At 44.2% G+C, this 13,940-nt stretch overlaps 2 protein-coding genes across 2 annotated transcripts in view; both read left to right on the top strand.

Moving 5' to 3' along the window:
* Window positions 1–9,806, top strand: part of LOC126534620 (protein toll-like) — a 30,097-nt gene extending 20,291 nt beyond the window's left edge. Inside the window, exons 3-5 of the mRNA XM_050181889.3 lie at window positions 400–538; window positions 3,788–4,103; window positions 8,812–9,806. Of these exons, the coding sequence (XP_050037846.3) occupies window positions 400–538; window positions 3,788–4,103; window positions 8,812–9,193 (837 nt within the window). The 3' untranslated portion in view covers window positions 9,194–9,806. The remainder of the gene's footprint in view (window positions 1–399; window positions 539–3,787; window positions 4,104–8,811) is intronic.
* Window positions 1–13,940, top strand: part of LOC129385807 (keratocan-like) — a 59,173-nt gene that overhangs the window by 29,116 nt on the left and 16,117 nt on the right. The gene's annotated exons all lie outside the window — the stretch shown is intronic.

The raw sequence follows: 13,940 nt of genomic DNA, 5'->3' as shown, positions 1-13,940 counted from the left end.
CCGTTACCATTGCCTACTGGAAAGAGAAGCAGTCCTAGGAAGTAGTAAGGAGGCGTTATCACGTGACAACCCCGGCAAATTTCGCCACCTCCCTTCCGAATAAATGTACAAACATGTTGCAAGCAGCTTTGAAACAGCAAACCTGATCAAAAGCATCTTGGAAAGCTGTACGACATAAACGTCTAATACGAACCAATACTAGAAATTGAGATACCTGCGCTAATTATCCATAATTACGCAGAAGCGAGGGCCGCTTTAAATGGCCTCTTTATTTGAAGCGGTTCGTTTTGAAGGCAGGCTAAACTTCTGTAACAAAGCCCCAAAATTCTAACTTAATCTTTAACTAAGATATAATCTTATGTTTATTCCTCCGGGTTTTTTCCCACATTTCTTCCACAGATACGGGATGCAAAAGATATCATATGTGCCGAAAGCCCGAGCCCAGGAGTGTCTGGAAAGGCGCTTCTTACGTTAGGGGAGAAGGACCTTTGCCCAACCGTGGTGCCGAGACGGACAACGTACCTCCTCCTGTCCATGGGTGAGTAATTGGTGCGCACTGTTCTACTAATAATTAAATGCAGTTCTGGCTCACTAAAAGTGAGCCTAGTGCGTGTCCGATTGCACACGTCACGTGGTCACGGAGACGCGTTTGTGCGACTGCTCGCGCCTTCGTCGTCGTGTTCTTCCTCAGGCTCCATCTTGAGAGCGATCTTACGCGGAGGAGGGACGGACTCACAGACAGCGTTCTCATTGGGTAACAATAGCAATGTTTGCGCATTTAAAAATCCGAGCACACCAAAACACTTCCTATAAGTTGTGCGTGCGAAATCATTTAAGTGCGACTTCAGACCACGGGGCGGTCCTTCGAGAAATGAAGTACTTTCGCGCAAGCGAGCGCTTTGAGACGCTTGGCGCGTTTTTATTTTGCGTAGCTGAGGTGCAATGAATGCGTGCTCTCGCGCAACCGGGTTGCGGAGCGCGCAATTAGCTGAGCGCCAACTTTTATGCTTTTTTGTGAGGCAGTGCTGTAGTGCGAAAGTTCTGGGTCAGCTGAAGGTTTACGCCTGGCGAGAACTTTCTGAGGTAGCAAGGCTAAGGGTACGGAGCCGAAGAGCACTTGTTTTACTGCGCCCCCACATGCAGTCCCCTAATGAAAACATCTATGGACTATTCAGGGTAAATGAAAATATATCATTGACTGTTTCTGTATCCTGTTTAATGATTGAGTAGTCAATAAAACTGTAGCGGAGTAGTAGCAGCAGTAGTAGAAAACTTAATTTGTTATTTTGTCCCAGACGACAGCCAGCGTCCGATCGTAAGCAAACTCGACCCCAGTCCGCCATGCCGGCACACCGAGGAACAAACGCACACACGCATACAACGCATGTAGAAACGCATACAACGTGCGCTAAGAAGCCCCCTCCGTAGTGCCTAGGCAGAGTCATATATTGAGGGAGAGATTTTCTCTCTCGCGCCCGCTCTTACTCGCGCCTGCGCACAAAGTCGAGCGATCCTTCAAATGAACCACTCGTCCTCTTTACCATAGAGTTTCCTACAAAAATCTATGTTCTTTAACGGCCTTCCCTCTCCTCCTGTGGCAGCTGCAGGAGAGAATAGCCGCCGCATGCCGTGCTGATGTTTGCTTCGCTGCAGACAACACGTATTACGAATGGGCTTATCAATAAACCAACCTCTACTATGGTACAGACGTAATGGTTAAGTGCTGTCTTCAGTACGGGATCGCTCGATTAAACAACAAATGCTGCCTGAATAATATAATTGCATCCAAAATACGCCTGTAATACCTGAAGTGCCGTGACAAATTTCAAAAGTACTTTTTTTCGACTGCTGGATTTTGCTAAACCTGCATATTTTACGCCACAGTTTTCTAAACAAACATGATACCAGGTTAAGCTATTGCATTTTGCTGGTGTCGTAGAAAAAAAGAAACATTGAAAAGGTAATTGTGTACTGCTTGTCGGTCAACAGTACAAGAACCTTCCCATATGCACGTGTGCAAAAGTTGCGAAACGTTCACGACGAGTCAACTCGTAATTGGCACCAGTATGCGCTCGTGGTGATGATTCGTTGTCTCCTCAGTTGCAACTAACCGGTTAAGCGAATAATTCCTTTGATAACGGTAATTAAGCCTTCTATAGGCGTAGCACTGTTCGTCTCCTTACTTCGAACGGAATGTGACACGACGATTGCCTGAAAATCACACGCTTGGCAATAAGAGATACCTCGCTCACGATCTAAGGCGACGATTGCAATATGATGTAGTTGGAACGACGGTGCAACCGTTAGGTACCATTTTTTTAGATTATATATTAGGCTTTTGTTTGTGCTCTTGGTGTTCGGCGACAAATATCTGCATCGCGAATTTTCACTTCGTGGATTTGAACATCACAGTAGTGCTATATGTTTTGGTAGGCAACCTGAAGCGCCAGTTGAACGGAGCTTTACGTTGCTTCTAACGCATACTGTACCTCGGTGGATTGTTGCTTATTCTAATGTAATAACTTTATCACCAGTAACTTAATCAAAACAACACAGCCGTCTAGTCACGCCAGTGAGGAGTCTCGCTACCGCACACGCACTACGTACTTATTTATTTACTTTCTTTTACCCTTTGGCTGTGCACGCTAAAGAGGCGAGGGGCATATTACAGAGCGAAATTGAAGATAGAACAATTGGTACAATAACAATATAGATCAGGATCTACAAAAAATACAAAATATGTTCAGTTGCAACTAAGAAAGAGCAGAGTAACTTCAACATCTAAATATAAAAAACAGGTTAAACAGAAAGAACAAACTGGGTGCAAATAATTAGGCAATGTTAAGCATGTTATTCAAAAAAGTGTTGAAGCTTCGTGTATCCGTAATAGCAGTAGCTGCTTCTGGCAGGTGATTCCATTCGGAGGTGCTCCGAGGTAAAAATGCATTTCGATTCTCCAGGAAATGCGCCCCAGGCATTTCCTGGAGACCGCTCTAGTGTTTTGCCTCACATCACGCACACAGAGATGCGTGACCTAGACGGCACTTTTCGGTTGAGTTGGTGCGTGGTCATACAGTTTTCTGAGCCAGCAGTTTTTTGCGTCGTTAAGTCGCAGGCCAGCTCAGGCATCTTTACCTTCTCCAAGCGGGCTGTCTGAACCCAGAGAGCGCATTCGTACCTATTAACAGTGTACTTCGTTAAAAGAATACAGAAAAAAAGCGGTACAGAGTGTTTGCTGCTTAACCGAAATAGAAAATGTATTTACTGTAAGCGCTGCTGGATGACGTTGTTGAATAACCGACGCAGTGGCTTAGCGGCTATGGTGTGGCGCTACTAATCCCGAGGTGGCGAGATGGAATCGCGGCCGTGGCGGCCGCGTTTCGATGGGAGCGAAATGCGAAAACACCCGTGTTCTGTGCATTGGGGACACGTTACAGATCCCCTGGTGATAAAAATTAATCCGGAGTCCACCACTACGACGTTCTTCATAATCAAATCGCGGGTTTTACACGCAGAACGCCAGAATTCATGGTTCCAAAGTGTTCCAGAATAAAATCATGTCAAATTCAGGCTCACTGTGTTGCGAATTGCCATTGCTGCTGACGGTCCAATGCTACGCCTGTGTGTTGGGGGATGAACTTTGCCCTTTGCCCTGCTTGCGAAAGGTAGCTGCGCTCATACAGTTTGAATAAACTTCACTAAACGGAATGCTGTTGTAACATAGAATATGGATAGTCACTGAACCTTCAAGTTTCCACCAGTCGGTTCCATTGGGTTTTGTGAACAGGGCTCCTGGCGATCCTTCTGGCTCTAGCGGCAACCTACCTGCACAAGAAGCGGAGGCTCAACGCTTGGCTTCGCGACTGCAGCTTCTGCGGATTGTCACCGTGCATCTCGGAGGACACGGACAAGCTCTTCGACGTCTTCGTCTCCTTCAGCAGCAGGGACTTCGGCTTGGTGCATGACCAGATCCTTCCGCTACTGGCAGCTCACGGGTTCACGTACTGCACGCACGAGCGCAACTTCAAGGGCGGCTTTCTCCTGCAAGACATCATTCGCGATGCCGTGGCCTGCTCCAGGAGGACACTGCTCGTCTTGACCAAGTGAGAACAAACCCTTTTTTCTGCGTACCTCTAGAATAAGTGTTCGTAACTTAGGGAGAACTTTACTGTGGCGTCTCCAGTTGGAGGCGGCTCTTCCGAAAGCCTACTTATCGAAAGCCTTATCGGAACGAGAGACACACCCATCCGTGACTCATGGAGCAGTGAGGAGACGATCGAGCAGGTACTGTGTTTGGTGGTGGTGGTGGGGCAACAGGGGTGGTTAATCTGGCATTCATAAGCGGCAATTGTTCCACCTGAGCCTTCTGTGAGTTGAGACCAGGGGTGCGTCACCAAGTGTCGAAGAGCGCCGTGTAGGACATGAAGGCAATCGTTTCCATTTGAACTGTGTTCAGCATAGAAATCGCTATGCCGGCTACATCATACACCATTTTTGCACACAAAGATTCTTGGACAATGACGCCACGCGTTTGCACTGCGCGCGTTTGCATTTGCAATTGTGCCCATGTGTTTGCACTGCTGATGTCAACCTCTATCTCTGGTTCTTCTTTTAATCTCTTATCCCCCGCCTCCCTGCTTAAGGCACCAAATTTGACGTGCCATCTACTTTGTCTCCCTACAGTTCATTCCCCTGCATCCTTTTCTCCGGTCAAGAATGTCGTTAATTTTAGAAAGATTTTAGTCACCTTATAACAATAGCTTTTCTGTTTTTTGTTTGAACAGATTATCTGCAGCGCCTTTGTTGGCTATATTGCGGGGGCATATAATAAAAAAAAAAGATTTCATACTGTTGCAGCCAACCAAATGTGCTGATAACAAGTTCCATGCAGCACTTGTGTTTGGGAAAAACGAATGCTTAAATAGATTTATCCTGGAGTCGTATGGTCGAACTGGAGGAGTGATACTGCGCTGGTTGAATATAATCTGAAGCATTAATTGTCGTTTTCGTTGTTTAAAATTATTTAAAGATGTTTCGACCTTAGAATAATATTTCTATCCACTAAAGGATCGTTTGGGGCCTTAGCGACCATATGGGGATAATGGTCAGATCAGATAGACCGCGAGTCTTTGAAACGGTGTCCGTATAAGAGGCATGTTGCCCAAAGGGGCGACACCAACTTTTCCTTTTGCTTTGTCCTCTGGCACACATCGCAACACCGGACAAAACGTTGATGACACCTGAGCCGCTAAAATAATCAAGGGATTTCAACGAGCTTCGACGCTTCACGTCCATTCTATTCCAAAAGGGACATATGCTTCTACATTTATCACTACGATTGAAGACACACGAAAGGATTAAATGTTTACCAAACTAGGTAAATTAAAGTTGATTTTGTAGGAGAGATGCAATCTGAAGGCCTGATGCCGTTTACCGGGGGGTTCAGTTTTCGTTTTTTACCTTCATTTTTTCTCATACGAATGCTGACTCGTCACTCTGGGAAACAATTTGAAGCTATGACTCATAAAATTGTGTAAGGTGCAGTAACAATTAAATCATAATTAGACAAAACCTTGAAAAATTCAGTATCTTCATCATCATCATCAATTAGTGACTTTACTTTACCGATTAGGTGGTTCTGGCTTGATTGCCGAAACAAAAGCAAGTTACCAGCACTGGTCTAAGTTCCAACTCAGCAACTGCACTCTGCTGATAAGGTCACTGAGCACCACCACTGATCGACTATCCTTATATGTACTCTTTGCGTGATTTACGGATAATGTAATGTTGAGCTGTTGCCATCAGTGAGTGTTCAATTGTACACTCAGTGCAGGCGCACTTCTGTATCCTTCTTTCTGGCTGCGGAAGCTATCATAAGGGCATTGCTATCAGAACTCATAGGGCCGCGATGACACAGCAGAAAATCCCACACAGTGTAAGTTTACCGAAGAATTGGGTAATGAGCGACGGAGTCCTCATACAGCCATTGAAGATTACCCAACTGGGGTCAAGCTTGAGTGCATCTGCATATGGGCTTTTACTTAAGGTTCTTGGAATGTCACTCTTCAGCCAGAATTTCACAGCGTTTCTTCATATTGCTCTACTTGGTTCATGAAACAATGCAAACAAAAGTAAATTAAGGAGAATCTCCCGGCATTTCAGAGTAATCTTTCACCTCGTAACTACTTTCTTAGTAACCATCCACTGTCTCAATTCCCTCGTCCTAGGCGTCCACATTACCAAGGACACTTTCATGGCACGCACACAAAGAACACGTCATTATTCAACAATCACTTTGTCTATTGAGGCGTAATTTCTCTCTCACCTCTAGCAGTATGAAGCTTTTACGTCACAAAACATTAGTGCGTCCTAAATTTGAATGTGCGTCTTGTATTTCGAATCACCATGTTAATTCCATGGTCCTTTGTATCGAAGTAATCCAAATAGCTCTTAAGCGCAATAGTCGATCGTTCTATTCACGCACAGCTAGAGTTAGCAAAAGAAATCAGCTCCAAGTTCGCCCGTTCCTTGTCAATTCTTGCTACGAAGTCACCCTGCCGTTTGATATTAGCTGCATGACACTCCTTTTTGTAGCAACAAATAAGATCTAGCCTACGAGTCTGTGGTTTGAATGAAGTGACGTTTTCTAAAAAAATTAACCATGAAATATAACCATGAAAAATAAGGCGAACGCAGATATGAAACAAGAACACTCTAAAGCGTTTAGAAATAATTCTAAAGGTTCGTGCCAGTCGTAAGCACCAACATGCCATTGTGGAATGAAAGGGGCGCTTTCTTTGCATACCATCCCGGTTTTGACACGACTGCTAAGTCGGTCAGTGTCATGGCGGATATATTTATAGCTCTATATGGGAAAGAGGTGTCGGCATCGAATTGTAAATTATTGATCTTACCGATTCAAGAAGCTTCGCTTCCCGTGTGTGCCATCATTTACATTAGATCTGCACATATATTTAACCCATCTTTACTTGAAGAAGCAGAACTATTGCTTCCTGCCATGGCATTCAATTCGCCTATTCGCATGTGCGTTTTGAAATCTCTTTTTCAATGTCACGCCAAACGAAAATCTCATCTGGCTGCATGTTTCTCAGAGACTGTGCCTGTCTTGTGTGTTGCCCGTAGTTGTCGGCATACTTAGTTATTTGATGTTAAATTACGATATTGCTAGTAAGTCCACGTCGGCTGCATTTAGATATAATATGTCACGTTGTACTTCGAGGAACAGCGTATTTCTCAAGGTTCATATACATTTAAATTTGTAAGGTATGTTGCATAATGCAAATAAAATGAATGCCAACGTACTAATGTTTATATCTGACTTATCAAGCAGCAATTATCGTCGCCTTTTTCGCAGAATGATATACAGAGAAAATAGCGATGGCTGCTTGTACTTGTTGCAGATTTTTCGTGAGGAACTAGTGAAGAAATCATTCTTTGCTTGCAAACCCATAGCAATGATGGTGAAATATTTTTTCTACTCGGCTCGCCATGACGTCACCCTCCTCTTTGCAATGAACGGCATCCCACGGCTTTTTGAAGCAAGAAATGAAATCCGGTCTTCAAGTAGGCGGTGTGCATGAGCTGACGAGTTCTAGAAAACTTAACCTTGTAATCTCTTAGCCCCCTCATACACCCTTCTCTTTCTCCCTAGAAATAAATAAACAACAATGAATACAACATTCCAGGAAGAGTTCGAAAGTCCACAGAGTTGGGAAGAACAACGTCTTAAAGTAACTGCATTCTGGGTAAAGCCAACAAGGATATGTGTTCGAATTTCGTGGTCTCTATGAAAGCATCTTGTGTATTAGAGCTGCTCAAGCAGTGCAATATCCGTAGTTAGCTTGGCTAAGTTTTTGTTTCCGCTGCGGGCACCACAGTTTAGAGGTATTAAGCAAGTTGCGTAGGAGCAACGGTCGGTGTTGTGACCGCTGACGTCATGCTTGGACGTAAGAGTGTGAACAGCGCATCCCTACGCCAGTCGGCGAGTGTATCTTTTGATGTCCTAATATGCAGCTCCATATCGCATTTACTGCTCAAGCACCGTTTTCAGAATCCCTTTGCATGTCTGCGTGATTGTAATGGCGCATTAGGTGTTCGTGTCGTAGTGCGCTGGAAACGCCAAGAAGGGAACTGTCTAATGGCAGAGATTTCGATTGCGCGTAAGGGTACGCAATATTCACGTAGCCATTGGCCTCTGAAAGTAGCAGTCCCGCCAGGACGCATGCAAATCAACCCTGTTCTAGGGTAGCAACGTGGGGGAGATGCTGCTAACGAACTGCTGAAAAGGATGAGAACGCGTTGTTGTAAAATTTTAGAAATGCGTTTTCGGGTCGCATATATTCACTTTTTACGCCATGTGCCCCTTTATAATAGGACGCTTTAGCTCAAGGCGAACTGCACTTTCCCTGTTGAAACGCATTTCAAACAAAGAAATGCTTTTATTAAAGAACTGTTAGACTAACATGAACGAAGTGGGTTGCATTCGACAGAAACAATAGAAGCAGTAGGTAGAGGCTATAGAAAGTGATAATTGAGTTTTTGTGATTAATACTGCAAATTTCTACAATCTTTGTAAAATTAAACGGTAATTTAAATAAAACATTCATTTGCTAGCGTCACTAGAGTCTGCATTCTACCTTAAAGCAGAACAAGCTTCATGGAAATCGGTACTGTGATTGCCCAAGAGACCAATTTCTTCCGTTCCTAATCATTTGGATAGATGTGGCCAAGTAACAGAGCTCGAGGCAGATTCACGCAGAAAGCGACGAAATCTCGTTTCATGTTTCGCAGGAACTTCGCGTTGAGCGAATGGTGTCGCTGGGAGTTCCGGTTCGCCCAACAGCGCGCCCTACTGGACCACGTCAACCTGCTGGTCATTGTCTTGGTGGACGAGGAGGCACTGGACGCCTTGGACGAAGACCTGTGCCGGTACGTGCGCGAAGCCAACCATCTGCGCTGGGGCGAGCCCAACTTCCAGAAGAGGCTGCTGCACTCACTGCCCAAGAGAAACGCGAAGAGGAAGCTCATAGGCGACAGCCAGGGATTTGCGCCGAACACCGTGATCGACGTTGTTAGCACCCAAGATGCGGAGCCGTTTTCTCCGAGCACGTATCTCAGACTCGGTCCGCAAGGACAGTGTTCTAACGTCAACTCTGAGGAAATATCACTTTGACTACTTTGAATAAAAAAATATGTTGCGTGTAATAAGGGGGAACGAATCTTGCCAAGTCTTCAGGGCTGGTAACTGTGACATTTCTTTCTGTTATAGCTGCCTTCAAATAGAAGCTGAGCAGACGACGCGTGCACCTTGGCCTGTATTATGGAAAACATCTAACGCTATAATTGTCCGTAGGGAAAAGAATGATGGCGAATAGTGTGCTGGATAATTCGTTAGCGACGGCGGACTACTATTAGTAAAAAGCTTTGTGAATACGGGGCCCTATGCTGCTTAGCGCATATGATGCAAGTGCCAGGAAGTCGTCTCCGCTATCTTTCAGCGCGCCTCGTCCAGCCGCGGAAGCTCCCTAAACTCGGAGTTAGCGCCCACGTACGCGCGCTCTGAGTCATATGCGTTGCTTCCAGTGAGCACTTGTCGCGCACTATATTGTGTCAGAAACGTCTGCTTTTGCGAAATTTTTGTGACGTATCTACTAGTAAATAAAACGTAGAATTTTTCACGAAGGCCGCCGCAAATTGATACTAGCAGAAAGTAGGTCTTTTAGGCCAACCAGAATTTCATTGTGGAAGTTCTTGAAGGTAATAAAGTGGGGCTGCTTTGTTCAGTACTGTCTGTAACATGTATTCGGTCAAAAAATTAACACAACATGACATATACCACTTGAGCGCTCATGCTGGGCTGCGTCCTTATAAGCAAGAAAACATCGCCGCAAGATGAATGAACGAATGACGCATGCCTGGCGGCCTCATCCATATCAGCGACGCATTGTTACCGCTCTCCTGTGCCTCGTGTCATCACCAGCTTAGCGCTGTCTACCAGGGGCATTACGTCATCCAATGCCCCTATAAAAGACTGTTCACATGCTTTCGAGTTCGGTGGGCACGGCGGGCCGAGCAAAGGCATGTAGCCTAACACGCGCTTCTTCTGTTTCACGCAGGTCGCTGATTATTGCTTCACAATTATGAGCGATTCTCGCTGTCTCTTGGTTCTGCCATGCCCACAACAGTGCATTGTTATTATTTGTGAAGTGTTTAGTGTGTGCAGGCTCAAGCTCTGCGTAAATGTTGAGTTCAATCTCGGTCCATGTACGAGAGACACCAGTACAAAAGATTTATCGTGGCAACAGACAATCAATAGGTGGTGCTATTGCTGTTTTGGTGAAGCAAGGTATCCAAGTTTTTTTTTTTTTTACCGTGGCTTATTGATAACGGGAGCGCCTCCTTAAGACTGTCTTGCCGGGGCCGGTATTTGCTTTTATTTCTGGTTTACCGACTACCTGATTGACCACAAACTTTTTTGCCGACTTGGCTGGTCACATGCCTAAATTCATTCAGGATAAAGCAGTTCTTGTTGGCGATTTCAATCTGCCTGGATTGGATTGGAATTGTCCTGTTTCTGGTTCTGGCCCTGGCATGCATTACATTCTTGATATTATGTTGCAACATAACCTTCAGCAGGCAGTTACAAAACCCAGGTGTGTCTAGGGCACCTGTGCTTGCATACTTGACCTGGTGTTATCACCCGATCGATGGAAAATTTTCGTGTCTCGGTGGAAAACGGCATCTCCGATCCCAATATATTGTATTGTTCAAGCAGCATCTAAAAACCCAACAACTCTCGACGTACAAAGCCTGTCTGTGTAAAAGAGTTTTCGCGTGCCAGGGACGAAAGCGTGCTTGATTACCTTGACCTATGCCTTATTTATAATAAAGGAAATGATGCGTATCTAATATGGGATAAGTTTAAAGAAATCTGCATGTACTGCAGAAAACGTTTTATTCCCAATAGAATAAAGAAAGCGTACAAAAGAAATCCCTGGATCACGCGTGAGGTCTTGCATTTAAAACGAGCCCTAAAGTGATTAAAACGATCACGTGTGTGCCGAAGCGCAATAGCCGCCGCACAACTTGCACTGCGTCAGGCTGTGAGCCATTCAGAACGTCACTACTTTGAACGCACGCTGCCGAGCTTTATTCAAAACGCTCCGCAGTAGTTTTGGAGACACTTGTCCAGGAAAAACAAGCCTGTGCAACAAATTATGCACAATCGCGTTTTTGTCATCGATAAAGCAGGCATTGCTGAACATTTTAATACATATATTTTAATACATACATTTTAATACATATTTTTCGAAATCAAACTCCGAAATACGTCAAACACCTGCATCGTCTCCTCCCGAGCCAAGCATTGTGTCTTCCGCATGCGTATTATTCATGTTGTCGAATTTGAAAAGTGTCTCTAGCTGTGTTCTTCCGCATTCGCGAGTCGCGCGGATTGTGCCAATGCTTAAGAAAGGTACCGCACCCTCTGTTACAAATTTTCATCCTACTCGCCGCGGTCGCATAGCGGCTATGGTGTTGGGCTTCTGAGCACGAGGTGGTGGCCGTATTTCGATGAGGACGAAATGCGAAAACACCTGTGTACTTAGATTTAGGTGCACGTTAAAGAAGCCCAGATGGTCCAAATTTCCGTAGTCCCCTACTACGGCGCGCCTCATAATCAGATCGTGGTTGTGGCACGTGAAACTCCATAATTTTAAACAAATTTTCGTCGAATATCACTTACGTCTTCTTCTTCTAAACTCGTTTGGCACATTGTTACCACTTCTATAACCACCTTTCTAAACGACAGAGACATTCTATCTTAATTTCAACACGGGTTTAGAAATGGACTTTCAACAGTCACACAATTATAACATCTGTAGTTCATCGCTTCGCTGATATTCTAAACAGGTCCTGGCCGATTGACGTTATTTTTCTAGATTTTAAGAAAGAGTTTGACCTTGATACATATGCAAAACAAATATGTAAGCTTGAATCTACTGGGCTTCCTTCTTTCGTCTTTAACTGGGTGTCTGTTTACGTTTCTAACCACGCGCAGTTCGTTAGTATTGATTCTCATTATTCCAGCTACCTCCTGATAACTTCTGGCGTACCGCATGGAAGCGTGCTGGGACCATTACTTTTTTGATAAACATTAGTGACATTGTTGATATGAGTAGTGAACCAGTGCCGATTAGGCTTGTTGCCGATGATTGTGCATTGTTCAATGTGATCAGGTCTTGTGTAGATCAACTAATTCTTAAGTTAAACCCCAGGACATTCATTCCTGGTACAATCAATGGGACATGAAACTTAGCAATGAAAAAAGTCTTCATGAAAGTTACCAATACATAGAGTAGCCTCTCATTTCCATATAACCTTCTATCTCACCCGCTCGAGGACGTTAATGAATACACATACCTAGATGTTACTATAACCAATGATCTTAGCTAGAATAAACATACATCATACATATACACGTCAGCATTTAAGAAACTTTGCTTCTTCACGCAAAAATCAAAAGCTACCCCTACTCGCGCAAAGCTCTTAGCCTACAGCTGAATCATCAGACCTAAACTTGAGTACGCATGCACCGTCTCGAACCCTCAACACAACATAACTGCGAAGCATTGGAAATGATCCACCGAAAACATGTTCAAGTTATCTGTAACAAATACCGCTCTACTGATTCTCCCATGACCCTCATGGCTAGCATAACACAGATACACTGGAAATACGAAGAAAACTTCAAAGATTCAGATTACTTTTCTTAATTAAAGATAACAAACTCTCCATCATAACTGATCCATTTATTACGTCCACCATAACACGCCTAATAAGAAATCATGAAGCGGAATCCTTAACACCGTACAACCTTAGAGTAAATGTTTTTAAATACTATTTCTTCCCACGCACAGTAACTCAACAGAATTTACTTCGGACTGATCGACTAATAAGTATTGGTGCCCTTGAAAAAACTGCTTATTCTTAGTTGCACAGTTATTTCCTGTTCCTGCTGTGTGTCATTCTCTACATGTTGTGTTTACTGCAACGTCATTTGCTGTGCTTTTGTTGTTACTGTTGTTGTCATTTTGTTTTGCCCCTCCTACCAGGACCCATTCAGGGACTGCAGTATGCTGTAGATAGATAGATAGCTAAATAAATAAACGAATAAATAAATAAAATAAATAAATAAATAATTTCACAGCCGTCAATTACCGTTGTTGGCAATCACCCTTATTTATCTCGCCTGTGAGAATGACTCGTTAAAATGACCCGTGGTCGGCTAGCCCTCATTGTTTGTGTCGTTAATAAAGTAGATGCGTGTCCGGAAATCGGAGAAAGGTTCACGAAACGGAAAGGTATCACGAAAAGCTTATTAATGGGAACTGCACTTGTTACGAAAGCCCATCCGGACCTTATGTGTGGTAATCCCTCTGCCACCTTAGCTAACCGATCGCCAGAGCTTGAAGCCAGAGCGCCGCCGAAATATCGGTGAATTCAAGCACTGTGACAGCAAATTCAAGCACTGTGACAAATGATATGATAAACATTGAAAGTTCGGGCTTCCGCGGAACTGATTTACGAGAACGCGAAAGATTCCAGGGAATATACGAAGGAACTAGATTTAGAAAACACAAACCGGACGCCGGAACTGCGGCATTTTGAATAGTCCTGTTAAAGCTTTGCGATATGGAATACTTTAATACTTTGCAATGTGTTTGGTCATATAACGGCAAGCAACGCTACCGAGGGAAAGGAGCCACGAGCGTTCAAGACGAGTGGCATTGAGAGATTCAAGTCCAAGAAACGATTTTTTGAAGACCATATACTCATCGGCATTTATAGCTGTACGAATCATGTAATCATAAAGAGACACATTGAAGTTCAATTTCTCAGCCTAGTGGCCCGTTTCGGAG

Source organism: Dermacentor andersoni, chromosome 7, assembly GCF_023375885.2.
Source record: "Dermacentor andersoni chromosome 7, qqDerAnde1_hic_scaffold, whole genome shotgun sequence".
NCBI lineage: Eukaryota > Metazoa > Arthropoda > Arachnida > Ixodida > Ixodidae > Dermacentor > Dermacentor andersoni.
The sequence above is the reverse complement of the archived record's forward strand: the minus strand, read 5'-3'. Positions and strand labels throughout refer to the sequence as shown.